This window comes from Sapajus apella, unplaced genomic scaffold (assembly GCF_009761245.1).
Source record: "Sapajus apella isolate SASKATOON/1434 unplaced genomic scaffold, GSC_monkey_1.0 scaffold2, whole genome shotgun sequence".
Classification (NCBI taxonomy): domain Eukaryota; kingdom Metazoa; phylum Chordata; class Mammalia; order Primates; family Cebidae; genus Sapajus; species Sapajus apella.
The window spans coordinates 66,425,135-66,449,952 of NW_022436942.1; the positions used below are offsets into that span (position 1 = coordinate 66,425,135).

The 24,818-nt window shown below is 50.3% G+C and overlaps 1 protein-coding gene across 4 annotated transcripts in view; it reads right to left on the minus strand.

Moving 5' to 3' along the window:
• Positions 1–1,807: 1,807 nt before the first annotated feature.
• Positions 1,808–24,818, minus strand: part of CMKLR1 (chemerin chemokine-like receptor 1) — a 52,501-nt gene continuing 29,490 nt past the window's right edge. For 2 of the 4 annotated variants that reach the window (XM_032300351.1, XM_032300364.1), the window contains exons 2-3: positions 7,339–7,414; positions 1,808–6,714 (exon numbers count right to left, since the gene is read on the minus strand). In XM_032300351.1, the coding sequence (XP_032156242.1) occupies positions 5,596–6,711 (1,116 nt within the window). In that variant the 5' untranslated portion in view covers positions 6,712–6,714; positions 7,339–7,414 and the 3' untranslated portion in view covers positions 1,808–5,595. Of the gene's footprint in view, positions 6,715–7,338; positions 7,415–18,330; positions 19,070–24,818 lie in introns of those variants that run through there. The other 2 variants (XM_032300360.1, XM_032300340.1) reach the window with 2 other exon arrangements.

Genomic DNA, 24,818 nt, shown 5'->3' on the forward strand with positions numbered 1-24,818 from the left:
TAAATATCTTTCCAGTAGTCCATTTCTCTCCAGCATCGCCCCTGTTTCCCCAGTCCAGATTCCACCATGGCTCATCTGAGGCTACAGCAGCCTCCAGGCTTCCCCCACTGCCCCTCTCCAACCTGTCCTCCCCAGAGCAGCTAGGGGCATCGTTCCAGCGTGCAGATCTGAGCATGGCAATCTTCTGCATGTGGCTGCCCCGTCTCAGCGTAAAGGTCTCCCCCAGTGCCCAGTCCTTCCCCTCCACCCCATCTGGTCTTGCTCATCCTACAGCCTCCTTGCAGCCCCCACCTCCTTCCTGTCACAGTGAGCACCGCTCCCTCCTGCATCAATGCCACTGCCCCTGCCGTCACCTCCACCTGGACCACCCCCCTCCTGCACCTCCCTACCACATCCGTGCCCACCCACCTTCCACATGTCAGAGCAAGTGTCTCCTCCCCAAGGTCTTCGTCCAGGATTGGATCCCTCTATAATGTGTGTGTAGGCCTGGCACGATGGCTGAAGCCTGTAATCCCAGCACTTTGGGCGTCTGAGGCAGGAGGATCACTTAATCCCAGGAGTTCAAGACCAGCCTGGGCAACATGGAGAAACCCTATCTCTATTAAAAAAATATATTAGGTTCCAGCTACTCCAGAGGCTGAGATAGGAGGATCACCTGAGCCTGGGGAGCTCAAGGCTAAAGTGAGTTGTGACTGTGCCATAGCACCTCCAGCCTGGGCAACAGAGTGAGACTCCCCCGCCCCTCCCTTGTGTGTGTGTGTGTGTGTGTGTGTGTGTAACATTTACTGGGGTTGTTTTCCATTGGGTGAAGTGTATAATTTTGATTATTGGCTGTCTCTCCCATAAGCCAATGAACGAGCTCAGGAGGACAGAGACTGTGTATGTCTTGATCATCTCTCTGTGTCTGGTGCCTATCACAGAATTAGGCAAAGAGCAGGTGTTAAACATATTTTAATGGAATGGATGAATGGGCGGATAGATATGGATGAGTGGATGAATGGATGAATGGGTGGTTATGTAAAAGAATGGGTGAGTGGATGGATGGTTAGGTGAATGTTGAGATGAATGGCTGGGTGAGTGGATGAGTAGATTTGGGGTGGATGAGTGAGTTGATCTTAGGATAACGAGTGGGTGGATAGGTAGGTGGATCTTGGAGTGAATGAGTGGGTGAATGGGTGGGTAGATGTTGGGATGAATGGGTGGGTTAATCGGTGGATCTTGGGGTGAATGAGTGGATGAACAGGTGGGTGGATATTAGGGTGATTGGATGGTGGATGTGTGAGTGGATATTAGGGTGAATGAGTGGGTGGATGTTAGGGTGAATGGATGGGTGGATGGTGGGTGGATCTTGGGGTGAGTTAATGTTTGAGTGGATGTTGGGGTGAATGGGTGGGTGGATGATAGGGTGAATGGGCGGGTGAAAACATGAATGGATGAACATGTCACAGAAGCATCTGTCCTTGGGCCATCTGATACAGTGCCAAAGCGTGTAGACCTGGCCATATGGAGGCATGGCTTTGTGTCCCTTATCTGCTGTGGTTTGCTTTATTATCTTGGGTGAGTAACTCAATTGCTAGAAAAGTAAAATAAGCAAAAAGAATTTTTTTCAAAATGCAAATTTCTTGGAGCTCAACAGTTTAAGAATGGCAGGTTGGGGACTTCGGGGCTTCTCCTGCTGTCCACAGCATAGCTCTGTGACTTTGCACTGGCCACGTCACCTCGCTGAGCCTCAGCTGCTACTGCATGAAGTCAGTGGGGAAGGCAATGGGCAGGTGATGGCAGGAACCTCCAAAACTGCGCCACACACTCTTGCTTCAGTCTCTTTATTCGAAAGAAACTTTGTCCTCAAAGGGAGGAATTAAGCAGACCCCCTGCTGAATTAGTTCACAGTAGAAATAATATATTCCTCTCTGGTCCTAGATAGCACCCCCAGCAGCAATTTTCCAAACCCAGGATTTGAGAACCATGGTCCTTGGGCGTCCCAGCCCCAACAAGAGCATAACATGTCAGGGAGGAACGAGAGAGGGATGCAGGGCAGGAGTTGAGGAATCACCGATGACCATTTCCATCCAAACCAAACATCACCTCATTTTGCAGAGTCCTCAAAGGGAAGCTCTCGAAACCTCAGTGCCCTCATCTGCGAAATGGGAGACATCTGGACAAGATGAGTTTGAAGGTCCCTTGCTGTTCTCATGATTGGATTCTGTCTTCTCTCACTCACCCAGGCTCCCAATCCCACTAGAGCTAACTCTGGGGTCGAATTTGAGCCAATCCCCTCCCTTGGTCAGTGCCCAGTTTCCTCACCCCTTCTAAACCTTGCTGCCAGAATCTCTGTGCCTCTTCTCTGGAGAGGGAGCCTGAGAACTTGCAGGGCCCTATGTGCCCTGGAAATTATCTAAGGCTGGCAAAGGCATCCTAGTGCCTGAGGCCCTTCATGTTCTTGCTCTTCCCTGCTCCCTGTCCTTGCTGGCTCAAGAGACAGCTGGAGATGTTTCTGAAATCTAATTCCTCTTTCTCTTTTGACTTCATTTCTCTCCTCTTCTCTCTTCCTTCTTCCTCCCCTGACCCTCTCCTTCCAAGGGCCGAAGAAATTGGGCATTCAGGCAGCTGACCTGATTCAAAGCCCAGCTCCATACCTCATTAGCTGAGCAACTCTGAGCTAGTGAATTCTGTTCTGGAACACTCACTTTCTGTGCCCCCACGCCACCTTGCTATGATGATCCTCTTTTGCCTGGGCCAATCTGAGGCTTTTGATGTTTGTGTCTGAACCATCATAGGTGCTTCATGAATGTCAGATCCTTTTCCTTCATCATCATGCTCCGGGACCTTTCTGTCCCCTCTCCTGCCCCTCCTCCATCTTCAAACACCACCTTCTCTTCTTGTCCCTCTACTTCTGGTCCTCATGATCCCTCAACCCGCCCACCCCACCCAGGAGGCAGGGTTAAATACGTTCCCATTGCTGAGTCCTGGGTCTAGAGAGAAGGCTCTGGGAACTAAGTGTGTTGGTTGCCTGGGCAGCAATGCAGGTGAGCACACTTTGCACACTGCAGAGATGATGTATGCATGACCCATGGAGAGGGTCACATGAAGCTGTGGGGACAAGACTGTATGGGACCTTCTGGCTGCATTTAAGTACTTGACAGGAACCTAAGTTAGAACAGGAAGACCGGCAGAGCATCCAAAAAGAGGGAGGCCAGACTCTGAAGAGGAAAACGGCGGGTTTGAATTGTGCTCCTGTTGATCAGCTTTTCTGATGACAACATGAATTCCTGGCTCCCCTAGTCTGGCCTGGACTCCCAGAAGCCCAGGAAAAGCAGCATCCTAGGAGCCAGGAGGTCCAAGTCGCTGATGTCTGCTGCTGTGACCTGGGACAGATCCCATGCCATCTCGTGCCTCAGTAAACATGGGAAGAAGGATGATGGGAGCCACTGAGCAATATTTAAAGCTCCCTTTTTGCTCTCAAACTGTCTATGTTCAAACTCTTTACAGCATTCAGAGGCTCCAGCTTGGGGTCAATTCAGAGCTGCCTTGTCATAAGCATTAAGGCACAACAAGGGAAGGAACAGTTTGTCTCTTAATGAAGTGTGATTCCAAACAGCCCGTGGCCTCGGGAACTCACCCAGCACGGGGTAGACATTGCATCTGTTCGTTGCATCTTGTTGGAGAATCAGCTTAAGGATGAAGGGACTTGGAAAAGAACAGAACGCGGACACTTAGGAGCCAAAGGGACTTGGGCTCACAAAGGACTGCCTCCTGCCAGCCCTCCCTCCCCATTGCCTTGATCTCAGGAGACGCAGGAGGTGGGAGCCATGGAAGGGGGTTGTTAATGGCTGTGGAGCAAGCTGGAAGCCAAGTGCATTTTCTCTGCCATGTTGCATCATTTTTGAAAACTATTTGCAAAGCTTCTTAAAGGCCATTAAGATGTTCACATTCTTTTGCGGAAGAATCAATATTTATGGTAAAAATCTCCAACCTCTTTAGGTCCTTCCTGACTCTGCAGCCTCATTTAAGCCAGGCAGACTGAGGTTCAAATCCAAGTTCTGGCAGAGACTAGCAGGGTATCTTTGGGCAAGTTACTTAACTTCTCTGAGCCTCAGATTCCTCCTACGTAAAAGGGAAGCTATAACAGTACCTAACTCAGAGTTGCTGTAATGATTAAATGAGAAAACATATGTAAAGTGCGTAATACAAAAAGTGCTAAATAAATGTAGGCTATCAATATACTAGAATAATCTCCACAGAGAAATGCCAAATAGAGGAAAGGAGTTTCTGGAGCCAGTCAGAGCCAGGTTCAGACCTTAACTCTGCCACTGATTAGCTGTGTGACGTTGGACAAGTAACTTTGCCCCTCTGGGCCTCAGCTATGTCATTTGTAAATGGGGCAATGACGCTCTGCGTCACAGGGACGTGTCAGTATTAGATGAGAAAAGCTATACCAGGCACCTGTATCCAGGAGGTATTTGGTGTCTGCAGCTCAGGACCACAGTTCAAGGAGTCCGGTTTCAGACTCTGTTTCAAGTGACTGAACCCTCGGACATACTCTTCTTCTAAGTGGACTCTCCAGAGTTGCTTCCCAAAGCTGTATTTTGGACCCATCTCCAAAGGCACTGAGAAAATTGACAAGAAGGAGAAACCTCACCACCAGTGTTTTATTCTAAGCCCCTCCAGCCAGAGCTGAGTGGATTAGGAAAGGCAGAAAGAATCCCTGTGATGAGGTGAGGGCTACTGGTGAAGATTCCTGCCACAACCCCATGCCCAGGTAAGAAGGGCAAGGTGGGCGCAGGGCCTAGCACCACCCTCACCCTGCGATAGCTCCAGCCTGAAGCTCCATCAGCCTGTGACGTTCTAGGGTGAGCTGCTTCATGCTTGCATCTTTTGAAGGTTCTTTCCTTCTTTCTCATTCCTTTGCCAAATCTCAAGTCCTCGTTGCATCCCTCACTTGCCTTCCCTTGCGAAGAGCCCACATGACCTCTCAGAACCTGTTCTCTGTCTTCCTAGCGGATCCAAAAGCCAAATTCATGGTCTATGGAGTTCATGGGCTGATATGGCACCTTCCTCTCCCAGATCACCTATGCGTTTCCACATGCTTTAATGCAGAGGAGTGACTTAAAGGTCGGGTTTTCTGGCCAATGATAATAGGCCACTCATAATAGGTAGAAAAGGGCCAGGTGTGCTCTGTATCACACTAGGTTTTCTCTGACCTCCCACTGCTCACAGCAGGAAGGGACCGTGGAGAGTGTCTGTGTCATTCTGGGGCACACACAGTAGGCAGCTTAATCCCACCGCCTCATGCCAATCCCAGTTAATGGCAGTGCTTTTGAGAATTCTTCCTTGTTTACTTTGAGTCAGTCAAGGCTGGTCTCCCAAGAAGCATAAATGGGAGACCAGCCTTGGCCGTGTGGAACATAGAGCATTCTGTCCACTTGGAGAAAAGGGTTCCAGGCGTGGATTCCCAGTGTAAAACACTGTTCATTCCCATGAAAAATGCAGTTGAAATTGGCGGATGCTAAAGAGGTTCTTGCCTTGATCTTCAGAAGACATATCCTTGAGTGCCCCTGGGTTGAGAGGGTCCATTGAGGGGCTCCCCAGTGAGGCTCATAGCATGCTGGTCTCCCTCTCATTCACTGAAGTCCTCTCATTCATTGATGGCATCTTGGTAAAGCTTCTATGGCTGAGGTAGGAAGAGTGGGCTGTGTCTTCACTTAGAGCATTGTCCAGGCGGGAAAAGAGGGCCACCTTGAACTTCTTGAAGTCCTGACCCATGAAAACATATAAAATGGGGTTTATACAGCTGTTGGCAATGGCGAAGGCAGTGGCCAGAGGAAAACCCAGGGTGAAGACGGAGGTAGGGATGGAAATGTGGTGGAGCTCCAGGAGGTTGAGTGTGTGGTAGGGGCACCAACAGAAGAAGAAGGTAATGATGATGGTCACAATGATCTTGAAGGGCTTCTTGGTCTTGGCCAGGCGGTTGCGCCGCAGCTTGCAAACAATGGTGAGGTAGCAAACTGTGATGATGAGGACTGGGACCAGGAAGCCGAAGAGGAAGCGGGTGATGGTCACCACCATGTGCCAGTTGTACCCCACAGGGTTCACCTGGGGTTGAGCAGGCCACAAGGAAGACCCAGCTGCGGACATGCTGAAGTTGTTGAAGCAGGCTATTTTCCCATGATTGTCGGCTGTGTCTCGGAAGACAAGAGATGGGGAACTCAAGAAGAAAGCCAGGACCCAGATGACGATGCAGGCCACGTAAGCCAGGCGAACACTGCGGTGGTTCTGCGACCACACAGGGAGGAGCACAGAGACGCAGCGGTCGAAACTGATGATGGTCAGCAGGAAGACGCTGGTGAACATGTTGTGGATGAGAAGGAAGTTGCTGATCTTGCACATGGCCGTCCCAAAGACCCAGTGGTAGTCCATGGCGACATAGGTGATATAGATCGGCAGGAAGATGTTGAACAGGAAATCTGCCACCGCCAGGTTGAGGAACCAGACCGTGTTCACCGTCTTCTTCATCTTGAAGGTGGCAATGATGATCACCAGACCATTGCCCAGGATCCCGAGGAAGCAGACAATGATGTAGACCACCACCATGGCGATCCTGGTCACCGTGGCTCCCAAGGGGGCTGACTCCTCCAAAAAAAAAATTGTGTCTATATAATCAGGATATTCATCATCGTAACTGAAGGAGGTGTTATAATCTTCATACTCCATTCTCTGCAAGAGAAGACAGGGACCATTAGGGGAACCTAGAGCTGGCTTTAGAGGTTGACCAATACCAGAAAGACCAACAATGTCCTCCAGGGCTCTCAGCAAGTCCAGTTTTGTGATTTAACCACTTCCTTCTTTGCTGTTTTATTTATTGGACAAATGCCTTTCCGGTACCTCCTACATGCCAGGCACTGCATTCTATACTATCTTAATCTCCCCAACAATTCAGTGAGGTAGATAGGTTATGAGCCTCATCTTACAAATAGGAAACTGAGGCATGGAGATTCTATGTCACTTGCCTGAAGTCCTACAGCTAGGAAAAGGCAGACCTGTGATTCGAATCCAAGCTTCAGAGTCTATCCTTTTGACAACCACGTTTTCTGCCTCTTTGGGGCCCTCCCTTTCTCTACAGTCTAGTGGGGGAGACAATTGTTCATCAAAAAGTCCCTCAAATAATGGGAACATTGCAATAATGCTAAGTGCAATAAAGAAGAGGTACATGATGCTGTGAACTTGGTTCCAACCACGCTTCTAAAACCGAGCAGCCAGCCTTGCTGTAATCCCCCTGTGTACCCACCTGTCAGTGGTCACTGGTCCCCTTTGGAGTTCAGACTACAAGGGTTTCCTCACCGTTCACTGTTATGTTGTCTGGAGCTCTCCAATGTGAGTCCTCAGCCAATCAGTCCCTGTGCACAGCTAGAAACACCTACAGGTAAGAAAAAAAAAAAAGCAGCAATTGCATTCAGGGCTAAGAACCAGAAGGTTGAGAGGATCCAGCCAGAAATAAGATCTGTTGTTCTTATTCCCATTGTACAGAGAAGGAAGCAGAAGTTCAGAAAGGCTGATACTCAGCCAAGGTTTTGCAGCCAGGAAGGGATGGAGCCCCTAGAACCTAGATCAACTGACTCTACCCACGTCAAGGGCTTCATTCTAACCACTCGTCTCCCCCAGCACATCCTTAGCTGACAGCTGGAGTTGGGCATGAGTGAAGGAAGACACAAAGGAGGAGCATGGATGGCTCAATCCACTACCAGGTCAGGACCCAAAAAACACTGTTTCAGGTAGTGTGGGCACAGAGAAAACAGAAGACCTGCCCAGAGAACCTGCTATGTGCCAAGAACTTTAATTCCTTCTTGTTATTTAGTCTTCCTGGAGACTTTTCCAGGCAGGTTTTATTACTTTAGTGTTAAGAAATAGGGAGACTGAGGCTCAGAGAAGACGGCATCATTCTCGCTGGACATTCTCTGGGCCCTGTGGGAACCATGAATGAGACGTAGGCTCTGAGGCCACAGGAGTCTGGTGTGAAGACAGACACACATATATCCACTGAGCCTCTGCTGTGTGGACAACTTAAGTGGCACTTCGAACAAGCCCCATAACAATCTTGTTGAGTATTTTTCCAATCTATGGAAGAACAAACATATTCTGAGGAGTTTGCGAGTTTGCAAGTTTGCAAGGTCTTGGAGGCAGTGATCACATGCAGGGTTCATACCCAGCACTGGCCCTTATGAGCTGCATGGCTTTGGGCATGTGATTTCTTTTCTCTGAATCTCAGTTTTCTCATCAATAAAATGGGAATACTCACTTCATAGAGTAGATATAAAAACTAGAGGCATCAGGAATGTGGAGCATTTAGCTTGGTATTGGCACATAGTAAGCCCTCAATAAATACTAATGATTGCATTATTACCTAGAGGTGCACAGCTGATGAGCAGGATTTAAAGCCAGGGTTCTGACACTCCAGAGTCTATGCACTTTTTTATGCTGTTCAAGATCTCCCCATCTTGTCAAATGGGCTCCAAACCAGATGTTTCCACTTGGCGAGACTGCCAATCAATGCTTCATTATAAATAACTCCAACCTTCCTGCACATACATTCATTACTGATCCTATGGGCTTAAAGTTATATTTTATTACATAAAAGTCATCTTTTGCTTTTATTAAATAAAAGCCACTTGGAAAATTCCATTGAGGGCTCTGCACTCAAAGGGCTCAGAATCAAAGCTTGGGTGTCACTCCACTCTGTACGCTGAGAGAATATTTCAGAAGTGTCCACCAAGGGGTCCCCAAGGGTTTCTTGTGGCACTGGAATGCAGAGAGAAGATTGGGACACTGGAGCTGGCTTCCCATGACTGGAGGAAATCTGACTGGTGTGCGTGGCAGTAGTGGGGAATGCACACTGAGTTCTTTATACCAGGGGCCATGCTGAGCCCTCAGTCCAGATGGTCTCACTTTAACCCCATGAGGGGCTGTAGCTGGGCTCAGAGAGATCAGGACCCAAGCATGCATGTGCCAGACTGTGCAGGCATCAGGGATGGGGACATGGCTCTCCTAGGGTCCCTTTCCAAAAGGAGCTCACAGGTACAAGACAAAGAGACAATGTTGAGTCTGGGGCAAGACTAGAATGCCCCCAGAAGCCCAGAGGAGGGGCTGTTACCCAGCCTGGGGGTCTGAAGCTTCCTGGAGCCACTGGCATCTAAGCTGAGTTTTAAGGACAAGTATGAGTTAAGAAGGTGGAAGGCAGAGAAAGGAGGAAGGGCATACCAGGCATCTCCCCGTCTCTGACCTTCCCCTCCCTCATTGACAGTGGGCTTGGTGCGTGAATCCCGAGAGGAGGTCGAGGAGGATCTGGGACTCAGGACTGAGCGTTCTGCACAGCATTTGCAGAGATGCAGCCCGCAGCAGATTACATCAGGCTGGGCTCTCTGGCTGGGCTGGGAGCAGCTTCGGGTCAGAGGCCATGTTTTTTCATCTTACAGATGGGGCCAGGCTGGGCTGGCACAGAATGGCACTGACATCCTCTGGTCTGTCCATCCACACCTGACTCCTCATCCTTCTAGGAATCGAGTGGATTTGTGTCCCCTGTTGGTGCACCTCTTCCCCCACCCCCGCCCCACCCTGGCCAAGTCCCCTAGCTCTCCCTAGAAGTGTAAGGGAGGCACAAGTCACAGGTTTGTTTTGAGCCTCTGCTCTGTCCTAACTCACATGCTTCCTGTCCTGAGCACATTTCTGCTCCCAAACCAAGCAGAACAGCAGATTCTGGGGCCCAGCCAGACTGCCTGCATCCACATCCTGGGTCTGCGAGAACTCCTCTGTGACCTTGGGCAGGTCAGTGACCTTCTCTGCAACTCAATTGTCTTATCTGTAAAATGGGCTTGATAATAACAGCTCCTACTTCATAAGAAGAGGGTCGTGAGGATTAAGTGCTTGGAACAGGTCCCCTTGTGGGGTAAGCACTAAATTGTTGTTATTGTCGTTATTATTTCTCAGGTTTCCACTCTTAACTCCCTTCTAAAATGGTCTTTGCCTGGGAAGGTGGGAGGAGCCTAGGAAGGCCAGAGGACCAATGCGTTCCTGCCCACTTGTCTCTCCAGTTGTGGGATCAAGGGCAGGTCAGAGAGGGACACAGGCCAGGCGCGGTGGCTCATGCCTGTAATCCCAGCACTATGGGAGGCTGAGGCAGGTGGATCACTTGAGGCCAGGAATTCGAGACCAGCCTGGGCAACACGGTGAAACTCCATCTCTACTAAAAATACAAAAATTAGCCAGGTGTAGTGGCAGGCACCTGTAATCTCAGCTACTCAGGAGGCTAAGGCAGGAGAATTGCTTGAACCCAGGAGCAGAGGTTACAGGTAGCCAAGATCGTGCCATTGCATTCCAGCCTGGGTGACAGAGTGAGACTCTGTCTCCAAAAAAGAGAGAGAGAGAGAGAGAGACACAGGTAAGGATTTTGCTTCTCTAAGCTCCAATGTCCTCATCTCTCAAGTAGAGGTAAAAACACTGCCCTCGTATTGCTGGGAGAATCATGTGAAATGACAATGAAGCCTTTGCCAATTGTGAATTGTAAAGAGCTGTAAAATTCTATTTACCCAAATTCCTTCAATCCCCCACAACCAGGAAGCTTATGAAAAAAGTATGTGTCACTATGTATACAGCTGACCCTGGAATAACGCAGGTTTGAACTGCGTGGGTCCACTTAGCTAGGAATTTTCTTCTGCTTCAGCCACACTTGAGACAGCAAAACCAATCCCTCCTCTTCCTGTTCCTCAGCCTACTTAACGTGACGACAGTGAGGGTGAAGACCTTCATAGTGACCCACTTCCACTTAATAAGTAGGAAATATATTCTCTCTTCCTATGGTTTTCTTAATAACATTTTCTTTTTCACTAACTTACTTGACTGTATGAGTACAGTATATAATACACATAAAAAATATGTGTCAATCCGCTATGTGTGTTATTAACAAGGCTCTGGTCAACTGGAGGCTATTAGTAGTTAAGTTTTGAGGGGTCAAAAGTTATATGTGGATTGTTGACTGTAGAGGGAGCTGGCATCCCTAACCCCTGACTTGTTCAAGGGTCCACTGTACATAATATGTGCATACACAGAGTTAACATTTGTTTGAGCTCTCTCTTTATGTGCTTTGCAAAACTCCATAATAGCCTTGTAAAAATAATTCCTGGCTGGGAGTGGTAGCTCATGCCCGTAATCCCAGCACTTTGGGAGGCTGAGGCGAGCAGATCACCTGAGGTAGGGAGTTTGAGACCAGCCTGACCAACATGGAGAAACTCCATCTCTACTAAAAATACAAAATTATCCAGGTGTGGTGGCGAGCACCTGTAATCCCAGCTACTCGGGAGGTTGAGGCAGAAGAATGGCTTGAATCCAGCAGGCGGAGGCTGCAGTGAGCCAAGATCGCACCATTGCACTCCAGCCTGGGCAACAAGAGTGAAACTTCATCTCAAATAATAATAATCATAAATCCTATTTGCAGATGAGAAAACTGAGGTTCAGAGAGGTCAATACACTTGCCTGAGGCCACACAGCAGGGAGCTCTGACTCCAGAATCTAACTTCCAAGGATCTCAAGTGAAAAGGCTCTTGGGCTCCTCCTGTTTCCCTGAGGGATTATCAGCTCTGGATCCCAACCACTCTGAGCTCTGTAATCCTCAATCTTCAGTCGTGATAGCCCAGACCTTTGTCACATTCCTGGTCCTGCCACAGAGCTACCTTCCCTAAGCCACCTTCACAGACTTCCCTTCATCTCCCGCCTCAAGGCCTCTACAGTGAGTTACCACATGAAACTCACACCCGCAATGCTGTGTAATTCCTAGTCAATGATGCTGCCCACTGCCTCCCTTGGAGTATCCTTTATGAAGCTCTCTGTTCAGCGAGAAATACTCTGGAGGATTCAGGGTAAGGAACAATGTTGCTCCTCTTGAGGAACTGGGTTGCTTTCTTGTTCTTGATCATCCATGTTCTATAACTGATCACATTTCCCTTTTTGATGTGGCCACAAGGAAGCTCAGAATCATGTTTGTTGGTCAAAGGCATAAAAACCTTTGGTCTGCAGGTTTCTGCATTGGTTTTGGTTGGTCCTTATGACTACATCTAATTATACTTTATATTGGTTTTACTTCCTTGTAATAAGTAATTGATTGGATACACATCAGAACCCAAACACTGTAACATTCACTTTCATTGTATCAGTTCATGGATCTCCAACAACCTCCAGGAGTGGTACTGCTTTCACTCCCATTGTAAAGGTGAAGAAGTGATGCTAGTGTCACAGAGTTCGGCCAGTGACAGATCCACATCTGGGTTCGCTCTATGAGTCTTGCTCCTCACCACAGTGCTTTCTGGAAAGCAGAACGCATTTATCGGCGTCTGTTCACCCCTTTTCTGATGCACCAGACTCTCCAGCTCCACCCTACAGAGACACCCTCCTTGTTGCTGCACTTTTCCTAGTCCCGCAGGGAACTCACCCTCCCAGTTTTCAGGACAATCTAGCTGGGGTCTGGGGCACACACAGGGGTTACTCCCCAGAGACTACATCATTCATCACAGCCCAGGCAGGCAGGCCGGGCTGGCACATCTGCTTCCCTTTCCTCCCTCTGCTGAGGGTGAGAACCCAGGGGGAGCCCATTCTCCAGTCTCAGCCCCTAGATTCTGGCTGAGACCCTGCACGCATGCTGGATTTGGCTCCAGGGCATAAGTCACCCCACCCTGAGCCTCCTCAGCCAGAACTCCCCAAGCCAGTCATGCTGGTCCATTCCCTTGGGACGGCCCCAGGAGGACTCCAGAAGGGAATGCCAGGGAGGAGGTGGCAGCACAGGGCCCACATGTGGGAGGAAGGAGACCTGCTGTGTCACCTGAGCAAGTTGCTTCTTTTCTCAGGGCCTCAGCTGTGCAATCTGCAAAATGGGGATGATAACAATAACCACCCGCCTGCTGTGTGGGACCAGGACGAGCTAAGGTGACAGGGATTTGTTTTTGGAGTCAGGACTGGGCAGCAGATGGTCTCGAGAACACTGTTGGCTCTGGGACGCACTGCATATGCCTGTACCAGGTGCTTCTCCCAGCTCCTCCCAGACTTGGCAAGAATGTCAGGGAAAGACCCAGAAGGTCAGGCCCCAGAGGTCTGAGAGCTGTGCTTTGTGGGAGAAGCATGAACTGGAACAACCGAAACTTTTCCTGACCAACGCATTTGCTAGGTGGCAGTCTCTAAAAATCAAAATTATGTTTTTTTTTTCAGTATAGGAGTTTCTACTGCCTTTTAAATTCCTTCTCTAAGCTCAGCCTCATCCCTAGCAACCTAAAACCAGGTTCAGGCATCCTCTCCAGGAAGCATCCCCTCTCCCTCCTGTGGTGAGTGGAAGGATGCCCTCTGCATCCCCTCTGCCCCCAAAATGGTGCTTCTACTAGAACCTGCAAGGGTGACTTGTTTGGGAAGAGGGTCTTTGCAGCTGAGTGTAAGGTAAGGATCTCAAGATGAGGTCATCCGGGATGAGAGCGGGCCCCAAACCCAATGACAGTCACCATATAAGAGAAGAAGTAGGGAGGAGATTTCACGTGGACATGGAACAGAAGGCCATGTGGGGATGGAGGCAGAGACAGGAGGGATGCTGTCCCAAGCCAGAGAACATCTGGAGCCACCAGGAGCTGGAAGAGGCAAGGAGAGATCCTCCCCTGCAGGCTTCAGAGGGAGCACGGCCCTTGATTTCAGAGTTCTGCCCTCCAGAACCATGAGAGAATAAATTCCTACTGTTTTAAGACACTCAGTTTGTGACAATGTGTTACAGCAGCACTAGAAAACAAATACACCCCCCGTTCTGGCTCCCACAGGGTCCTGCTCACCCCTGTGGGGCACATGGCATTTATGTGATTATTGCCGGCTTATTCATCTGATCAGACAACAAGTTATCTGAGGACAAGAACTAGGTCTTATTCAGTTCCATTTCCTCAGACTGGAGCAAAATCCAGGCACCAGACAGGTCCTCTGGACATTGGGCTTTGTTCAGTTTCATTTTGCTTTTCTGACACTATGGACCAGGGCACCATGTGGGTTGAACTTACTCACAGCATGGCAGCTTCATGGGGAGCGGGCTTGTTGCCTGGCAGCCCTGGCCTCCAGGAGCAAGTGTGCCAGCGAACATGGCCTTTTATAACCTAACCTTGGAGTCAGTGTTTGGAAATCCCATAGGGGTCACTTCTGCTCTACCCCCTTTACAACTCTGTTTCGAAATAATTACAGACTCACAAGAAATTGCAAAGGTAGTACAGAGACGTTCCATGTACGTATCACCTAACTTCCTCAATGGTAATATCTTATGGAACCCTAGTGCCTTACCCAGAATATTGTCTGATGAATGAATGAATAAATGAATGAACGAATGAATGAATTTTTTTTCCTATCTCACTGGATCTGTCTGGAAATTAGAAATAATAACAGTGACATTGTTGATGCCATAGAACACCAAAATACACAACAAAGGGATTCAGGGCCCAGGATGTGGCTTCCATCCAACAGGGCTGGACTCTCCCATGACCTGTGAGCTGTGCAACCTTGAATACATTACTTACTTGCACCCTCTGTAAAGCCTCAATTTCAATACTGGTACAATGGTGATAATCCAAGGGCCCACCTCCTAGGGCTGTTGTGAGAACTGAATAAGGGACATTGGTTAAGCATTTGCAGCACTGCCTGGCATAAGAAAGTTCACCATTAATAATTAATAAAGTACTTCCTTTGTTCTGGACAATGAGCCAAGGAGTTTATCCCATCTCACCCAATCCTCATGATCACCCTACAGGGTTGGGACACAATTATATGCATTTTTAGATGGGGAGGGACACAGAGGCTCAGAGAGGTGGAATAAGCACTGTGAGGCACGTTGCATCACTGCAGAGCAGACAGCCAATGTTGCTTTTGCTGTTGTCAGCGGTGGCTGTGACCACAATCAGCGTCCACCCAAGTTTGCTACCAGCATCTGGTTCTGACTCTCACTCTGTCCGGTTCCCCGGGCCTCTCCCTCTGCTGTAGACCATGTCTTCCCTAACAATGCCACTCAGACCACCCACACACAAATGCCCTACTGTGTAACATGTGCTCTCCTCTGCTAGCCCCCAGCTCAGTGCCTGGCACACAGTAGGCACATAATAAGCACATGCTTTACTATTGCTGGCACCATAATTTATTAAGCACTTACTATGTGGCAGGAGCCAAGCCCATTGGAAATGCTGTCACAGATTGTCCCCAAACAACCTTGCAAAGGGGGTGGTATCCTTCTTCATTTTACAGACGAGGAGACTGAGGCTTTGGAAACATATAAAGTTTAATGCCCATGTTGTTGTTGTTGTTAGTGTTGCTATTTGTGGCTCCACTTAAATGCTCATCTTGTGTTTCTGAATCTGACCTCCACCCCTCTGCCCTGAAGCTTAGCCTATGTGGGGGCCCAGATCCCACCCTTTTAATGAGCTACACACACATACACACACAGGCGTGTGTGCTCACACAAGCACACACATTCAAATGCACACACACACACTTCCTACTTCCCATGGAGGAAGATATTTACAATCTCCAAACCCAAAAAGCATTGCCATCTAGCATATTCAAGGAACCCCTTCCTGCAAATCCAAAAAACAGCAGCCCCAACAGGACAATGGGAAAATGATAGGAACAGGCAACTGACAGGAGGGAAACCCCCAAATCCAGGCGTATGACAAACTGAAGAATAAAGATATGCACATGAAAACCACAACCAGATGACATCCTACACCTACTAGACTATGGCAAGAATTAGAAAGCTGGACGCTCCCCTAGTTGGCCTGGTGGGAGCACAGGCATCTCATGCCATGCTGCAGGTACCTGTAAACCCCCTGTGATGGCTCCTGAGTGAATATCCAGGCAGTGCCTCACCTCCCTGCAAGGCAACGCACAGCTGGGGTGTCCATGTCCATTGTTTTTGGATATGTCTTCTTTCTCCAAAAGCAAACTCTCCACTGAGGATCCCAGCAAAGTAATTTATTAATTTCAGGAAAAACTGGTGAGGAAGTGGGGAAGTGGGAGGAAGCCAGGAAGGGGTGCAGCATCCCACAGAGTCCTACAGAGGGTGGCCTTGGCTCACACTCACCGAGGATCCTGGGAACAGTGCAGGTCACATTCCAGGAGGCCGAGTATCTGCATGCTTCCGCCCTTGAGTCCCAGTGTCTCCCAGCCTCCAAGGTCAGTTCTCCAACAAAGAGCCGCAGGTGCTGGCTATGGGACCCTAATAGTGCTGCGGTACATTGAGAACATGTCTGCAAAGCAGCAACACACATTTTGCAAGAATCCAGCCAAACAGCAAGACGCACGTTGAACACATTAGAATGGCTCCATGGGAGGGTGGGTGGGAGGGATAATGGGACTAGGAAATAGGGCTACAGGGAAATGAGCACAGTGAAGAAAGAAAATACAAGTGCAGGGGCTTCCAGGGGCCCCTGATGGAGAAGCCGAGGAACGGAGAAGCAGGGAATGGAGGGGTATAATTATGTCAACCTTCTCTCCTCTCCTGAGGTTCAGAAAAGCCCAAAACACACAAACACTCCAGTTCCTGCCTGAGGCTCATGCTTGGATGGTGCCTAGCTCAGAGTCTTGGCTACTGAATCCCCAACCAAGCCACAGCGGGCAGGCAGGGACCCAAACATGCGCCCTCAGAGCCCCACCTAACATTCTTCCCCATTAGGCGGGAATGAACTTGGACCAGCCAACGGAAGTAACAGCGTCAGCCCAGCCAGGAGCAGCTGTGCAGAGACCTGGGCCCCAGACCTTCCTACTCGAGCCCAGCCCCAGTCACCAGACACATGGCCGCATCCTGCCCACAGCCCCACTACAGGACACTTGCTGGGAAAGGAATAGGGCCTCAAGGTCACATCTGGCTCCTCTTGCCATGCAGAACAAAAGCCTTGAATGCCATTATTGGCTTAAGTTTTATTAAACAAATACACATACAGTCCTCACTACATTCTAGTCACTGTTCTAAGCACTGTTACCAATGAGAAAAGAGGCACAGAGAGGGTAAGTAACATGCCCAAGGTCACACAGAGAGCTCAGATAAGCAGGTAGGCCCAATTAGCCATTCTGGAGGAACGTTCAAAAACAGACTTCAGGCCCAAAGCCTGCTGAACTGACAAGCTCACTCTCTTTGTCCACTGCCTCGCCTCCTTGGAACATTCCAGAAAACTCTGGCCTCTGCCCCAGTGGAACCTCCCAAGGGCCCCCAGAAGATCAATCTGGCAAGATTTGGGGTATACATTTTACAGACAGCAAGGCAAGGCTCCGGGTCCCCTGTGATTTTCTCCCCCAGGTCCCTCTGCCTCTGGTTAATAGCCTGAACGGGAAATGCTTCCAATCTCAGTTGCAGCAGAAGCCCTTTGGAGGTGGGGGTCATTCATTCATCCATCCTTCAAGGATATGCAGAGCCTTCTGCGCCCTGGCACTGGTGTGGATGCTGGGATGCAGCGCACCATGGGTAAGAGCACACCTGTCCTGAGTCTCCCCCTAACCCTGCAAGGTCATTGGCATCAGTCCCACTTTGCCCCCACAGGCTGTGGGGATGTCCAAAGCCCAGGCAGGGGAGCAAGTAGCTTGCCTGAGTCACCCCTCACAGCTGCCTGGTTGACTGATGATGATAGTCTCAAGCAGGGACTGCGGGGCTGGAGGAGAGTAAGGTCTGGGTGTTTACCCTCCAGCTCCTTCCCTGTAGGGTCTCCACGGGTGGAACTGGCCACAGCTACACTCCAGGTGCCAGGAACCACTGCTACCTCTTGCCCCTCAACCTAAGGGCAGTGAGAGCTCTTGCCAATCCAGGACTGGGATTTGAACCCAGGTCTATATGGATCCAGGGCCCCGCCATCTCTGGCTGTCCCCCGGCTGGTCTGTGTCCTGTGGGCTCAGTGTACAGCAGGGTCAGGGGCCATCTGGGCGGCAGATATTTGCCTTCTGATTCCTTGATGAAACCCCTCTGCCCAGTGGGTTCCCTATGTCTGCAAAGCACTGGCTCTTTTTCTGCCCTGGTCTGTCTATCCTTTGCTCTTTCCCTGCTCCCACCTCTGTCCTGTTGTTCTACACTCTGGCTCGTATCTGACTTGTTCTTTCTGCCTCTCTCTCCCCATCTCTGTGTTTGCCTCTCTTTGCTCCTGGCCCTCGACATCTCTCCACCTCTCTACAGTCTCTCTGTCTTCTCGATCTGTGCCTCCTCCTCTTTCTCCTCCCCTGTTGCCTCCATGCATGTCCGTCATCGGTGAGCCCTCCCCCTCTGACAAGCTCGGCCAGCAGCCCCTCACCTGCGACATTACTCACCTGCGCGCCTAGCCAGCCCAAGCTGCCAGCAGCTGCTCTGCCAATCTGCTGTCTCTTTCATCGCAGCCTACCACTAACCTCTCCCTGAAAGCAGGCTGCAGGCCAAATGCAGGGGCCTTATCAGGGCCTGTGGGCGTAAGAGTCCATCAGGGAAACTGGAAACTTTCCTCATTCTGCAAATGACTATGTTTGGCCTGGCTCCTGTCCCCTTCTCCCCACATGACCCACCCTGACAGTCCAGCCAGATGGCCCAGACACCTCTCCTCCAGCTCTGTCAACCTCCAAAAGGAGCTGGGAGGGCCCCCGGAGGACATCTTCTCTTGTAGCCGGGAAAACTAAGGCCCAGAGAGTGCATGACCGTCTCCGCATCATAGAGAAGAGGGGCTTGGTCTCTCTTGTTTATGGTGTATCCCCAGAGCCTAGAACTGTGCCTCGCACTTCTATAACGTATGCCTCAGCATGGTCCGCATAGACTATTGCATAGATTTGCAAACACAGACTCAGAGAGGTGAAGTGACTAGTCCAGATTCACACAGCCTTTAAGCATCAGCTGAGGAATTTTTTTTTTTTTTTAGCAACATGGCTGTTTATTCACCCGGGTGCATGTGGGCTGAGTTTGAAAAGAGAGTCAGCAACAGTAGTGGTGACATAGAAGCTGGTTTTACAGGTTGGGGCAAGTGGTCAGTTAAAGGTGTAATCTGCTTTAGGGAGGGGAAGGGCGTCACGGGATGCATAGTCACAAGAGTAGGGGCTATCTATTACAAATAGGCATGACCATAAACAGGGGGGATATCAGTTGCAAGAGAGTGCAGTAAATTACGTCGTTTCAGGGGTAGAGTCTTGAGAAACCCGATGTCCGGGGGGACATTCCGCAAGGCTGAGCAGAATGGAGGACAACGTGAAGTTTAAAGTTCGATGCAGCAGATACCTTTACACCCCAATCTAAGGACTTTTTGACCCCAAAGCCCAAGATCACAGCCTCAGCCAGCAGCTGGAATGTAGTGAGACCTACCAGCCACCACTCTTGCCCTCAAAAATGTCTCCCCTGAGCAGCATACCAGCCTCCCACAGCCTGGACGACTGTAGGTACCAATGTCTTTGCCAGCTGCCAGAGTTTCTGCGCTGGTCCCATTCACCAGATCTCCTAGCTTCCAGGGCAGAGAGCAGGGCCCACTCATCTCCCAAGGATGGCTCCAAGGACACTTCCAGAGTTACAATCCCTGTCTCCCCAGGCTCTGAGAGACTCGGGAACCTGGAAACCACACAGTGCCTGCAGATGTTCCAGCCGCAGGCCTGGCTGCCAGCCCCAGGACAGAATTAGCTCCATGTCGGGAGAGAATTTCCTCCCTGCTCCCACGCCCACATGCGGGAGCTCACACTGAGTCACTGCAGCAGAGCAGAGAGGCACGGGCTGCCTAACTGGCTGCCCCATTTTCTTTAGGGCTTGGAAAGGGCTACAGTGGAGCTTAGGACCTCATAAGAATGGGCAAAAACAAGGAGCGTATGCCCCTAGACCCGGACAGCCCGCCTGCTCGGAAGCTGGAAAGAGCAGCTGATGCAAGGAGACCCCCCAAAATAGTCACACCACTGCCTGGCGTCCTCCCATTAGAACGCTACTCCTTGAGCCTTAAAAGCGTTTCCTTCCTCCCCGGGGATCTCTGTCTGCTGACCTGCTTGAAAATCTCCATGGGCTCTTTGCCCTCTGACCTCTGGTGTGTTCCGTAACTGCAGGCATGGAGCATGTGGTTGGGTGCGAAGCCTCCAGCTCCCTCCCTGTCGGAGGTCGGAAATGTGCCATAACCACTTCCTGCTCTAGCCCCTCAGTCTAGGGACAGTGAGTTCTCCCCTTTACTGGACGAGAAGCGTGGTGGGGATCCCTTGGACTGTCTACCCTTTTGTCAGTCCTCCCCTGAGTTCTCATCAGTCACCTCATTTGAGTGGGTCTTCCATTTCCTGCCGACATCCTAACTCAGAAACCAGACTCTCCACACCTCCCCCTCCCTCCCTCCCCCCACATCTATCAACAAGTTCTTCCCAACAACTCACAGATCTGCGCATCACCTCGGCTTACCTATGCAGCTACCAGGGGCTCCCAGCTGGTTAGAAACCTACCTACCCAGTGCACAGACAATTTTACACCTAATAGACAAATCTTTTCAAGAAGCAAACCACATCGTGTCACTCCTTGCTGAAAACCCCTTAGCACCTCCTTGTTGTTAGAAGCAAGACCGACGTCTTACTACGGCCTGAGCAATCTAGACCCTGCTTACCCACGGACCGAGCTGAGGCTCGACCCAAGCCCCAGACTGAACTCCAACTCAGCTCCAAGTTCCACAAGAACACTTCGTTGCAGACTCAGCCTCATTAACTTATTGGACACCTAGCTGTCCTTGTAACCATCTCCCCAGCAGCCATTCCTAACCACAAAAGGTCCCCAGCAAGAACATTTGATGGACATCTGTCCTTCCAGGCCAGAAAGCCCCTGGAGCCCCCAGTAATGGGTCCCATGCACAAACCCTAAGTATCTTCCCGGCCACCCAGCTTGTGCCTCTCCCCGTACACACTGCCCCAGCCCCTGGAGCTGGCCTGTCAACAAATGTTCTCCCCTGCGCATATCCCACTGGACTGGGAGGCCCAGCACCCTATTTAGTTAATCCCCTGAATTCCGCCTTGGGTCCACTCATGCACATAATCCCCAAGCTTTGTCCACAGTGTATCTAAAGGGCGGCTGGTGCTGGGGTGCTTATGGTTTGCTCAGGATGTGGTCGAGAAGGCAGCTGGGCTGAGTGACTTCTGCCCATGCTGGGAACCAGCCCATGGCATGCACTGGGTGTGCTGCTCTGAGTGTGGGCTTGAAGCCTCGACTCTGAGAGGTGGCAGAGGCCCTGCCTGCCCCCAGAGGCGCCCCCTGAAAGTCACTGTTCTCTTACAACCAGATCACCACAGCTCACCCTCTGCCCTTGCTTCTCTTCTCTGGAACCTTGAGATACCTGAAAAGTGGCAGCTCAAGGAACTTCCCCAGCCACAGGGTCACAATCTGCCTGGAGGGAAGAAGGGCAAAGAGGTGGAGAACCCAGACTCATCTCTGGAGCCCTTGTGTTTAAGCCCCATGCCTCACTCCTTCCTTCTCTGTTGCTCTGGCAGATGGATGAGGAGAGCATCACACCAGGCCCCCCAGACTCATACCAGAGACCCGGCCAGGTACGCTAGAGGCAGAGGGCCGTCCTGTGAAGGAGCATTAGACCCTAGAGTGTCAGTGTTAAATATTATCAGTAATAACCACCATAGTAACTACATTTTATTGAACACCTACTATGTGTTTCAGGACATGGAGAAGCCCTTTTTGAGCATAATCTCACCCAAACCCCATGAGACAGTGCTCCTTATTACGTCCGTTTTAGAGCTGAGAAACTGAGCCCCAAGGAGGTTAAGAGTCTTACCAAGGTTATGTGGCTGGTGAAGGGCAGAGGTGGGATTTGAACCCAGATGAAGAATCAATCTTGTGTTCTTTCTTTTATAATGAACAGGCTCTACTTAGCAAATGTCCTTAAATATATCCCTGACTCTTTAGGGCCTCAATTTCCCCATCTATGGAATGAGGGGTTCAGAGTTGATGATCTCAAAGCTTCCTCTCAGCTTTCAAAAGACACCATAACTGAATGAGCCAAGTGTCTATTTCCAGCCATGGGACCAATATAAAAACAGCATGACTGCTCCATGCTGTGTGATCCTGGGCAAGTTGCTTTGCCACTCTGAGCTGGACCAGAGTCACCTACAAAATGGCAATAATAAAACCTTCCTTTCAGGAAATCAGGTCAGCGGGAGGGCCTGGATAAAGAAAGCTTTTGGGACCCCTGACAGCTCTAAGATCTCTGGGCCAGAGGTTCAAGGTTGATTTACACTCCACCTGAGTCACCACTCCAAGAACAAGACCGGGGTCCTGGCTGGCTACAACAAGGTTATCTGATGCATCCCCCATTCCAAGCTGCACAGCAGCTAAGAGCCCACTCTTGGGAATCAGCCAGACTAGGTTCAAAAGCCCTTCCTAGCTCAGTGACGGTGGGCAAATGGCTTTTCCTCTGTGAGCCCCATCTGTAGGATGGGCTATTAGTACCTCCTTCCTGGGGTTAGCATGAGCGTGTCATGACACAGTGATGTGGACAGGGCGCCTGGTTTACAGCAGGAGCTCAGCAAATGTGTACAGAAGCAGCAGCCTGTAGTGTTCCGTGAGCCCCTGTCCCACAATGGAGAGCGGGCAAGGCTGGGTCCAGTGGGCTGATCCTGCCCAAAGCAGAGGGCTTTCCTTCCAGAAATGAACAGAGCCTGCATAGTGTCTAGAAGCAGAGGCGGGAGGAGGGCCAAGCCGCAGGACAGAGATGCCTCTTAGCGCCCCCACAGGCCTGCACCGCCCCGGGCTGGATGAGGAAACCATGGCTCCTGCCATTCCCAGCCTCAGCTCAGCCTCCCATCAGCATCCCCACATCCTCTGCAAGAGGCCCTGCAAAGCATGTTTCACTTTATTCCAGGCCCTGAATTGAAACCAGGCTATTGTCCAGCCTCAGCAGAGGGCATGAACACCTAGCAAGGAGGTGGCCCTGGCTGGGTGACCTGGACCTGCTCTCCACACCTCCAAGACTCCATTTCCACTTCGGGGGCATGTGAGCCACCCAACATACTGTGATGGTGAAGGAAAAGAACCTCCGTGGCATACCTAGAAAAACAGCCAGCCCTTCGTCAGGTCACAGACAACACCAATTTCCCTTTATTCTCATTTCACAGATGAGAAAACTGAGATTCAGATTCAGTGAAGTGAGCAAGTGAGCACGTGGGTAGAATCAGGAGCTCCAGGCTGGGCTTCCAGCTTCTCCGCCGTTGGTTTTCCATGGAATCATGTTACATGTCACTTGGAACTACGTTTCAGTTCTAGCTGCAGCACTTCGTGGCTGTGTGACCTCATATTGGTTACTTCACCTCTCTGAGCCTCAGGAGCCTCATCTATAGCATCTGTCTCAAGGAGTTGTGAGGATTCAGTGAAACAAGGCTGGTGAAGCGCTTGCCACCATCACAGCCGCTACGTTGATATTATAGAGAAAGGGCATTTCTTTCACAAGGTGAGACTGAAACGTGTTTCTACTGCTCCCCTGAGTGAAGTCCACTGTTTCGAGTCCCAGGAGAATTTGGCAGGGCACAAGCCCCTTCCCAGCTCTCTCCTCTGCTCATTCCCTGAGCACATCTGGTCCAGGGTAGCCCAGACCCCTTGGTGGCCACTCAACAGCCTGTTCCCATGCAGGCCACCTAGTTCCGGAGACTTCATGTCCCCGCCTTAACTGTTCCCCTCCAGGGCTCCCGTCACTGGAGGAAGTGTGCTCAGCATGGACCCGGGGAGCCGGGAGTGAGGTTTGGCACCTCTTCTTGGGAGAGGTCAGAAAACAGAGGCTCTACTGGAGGATGAGGATGTGCAGAACAGGGGCCTCTCCAGACAGGCTGACTCAAATCCCCCAGGAGGCTGAGAAGCTTCCGACAAGACAATCTTGGGCTCAGCTCTGAAGGCCAAAGATTCTTCCTTCCAATCCTCTAATCCTCCTGTTTCCCTTCTTCCATCCTTCCAAGAAATAGTCATTAAATACCTAATGTAAGCCAGGCCTGGATCTGAGTACTAGGGTTACAGCAGGGAACAAACCAGACACATCCCTGCCCTTGGAGTGGGGGGTAGTAGAGGTGACAGATGCTGAAGAGTGAAGTAAACAAACACATAATAAGGAAGGCAAACACATCTGGAATCAGGCTGCCTGGGTTTGAATCCCAGCTCTGCTGTGTGACCGTGGGCAAGTCACCACACTTCTCTGTGCCTCGGCTTCCTCATCTGGAAAATGGGAGTGATCATTGCTCCTCCCTCACGGAGTTGTTACAAGGATTAAATGTTGGTAATGGGTTTATGTTGGCAGTGTTTCAGAAGCATGCCGGGTTCATGGAAAGCTCTATATAAATGCCAAAAAAAATAAAATGAATTTAATAGCAGGTGGTGATTTGTGCTGTGAATAAAACATAAAGAGGGTCATCTTCTCAGAGAGGCTTCTTGGAGTGAAATCTTTAAAATAGAATCCCCCTGCCCCAGCATGTATGCCCTGTTCCACCTTTGAATGGAGACCTGAATACACAGAAAGCATCACAGGCAATGGGAACAGTAGATGCAAAGGCAGGAGGATCGCTTGAGCCCAGCAGCTCAGGGCTTCAGTGAGCTGAGTGCATCAGTACACTCCAACCTGGGTGACAGGGTGAGACCTCCATCTCCATAAAAAAAGAAAAAAAGCTGGTGGTGGGCAACTTCTAAGGGTCATACTCCTTGCCAGATGCTGTGGGAGTAAGATGGCCCAGTCACTGCCTGCATGTAGAGAAAAAGCGTGCAGGAACAGATCGTGGCATGGTCAGTATTCTGAGATGTCACCTAAATGCTAGGCTTCCAGCAAACTGGCCATGCTGGGCTTGCG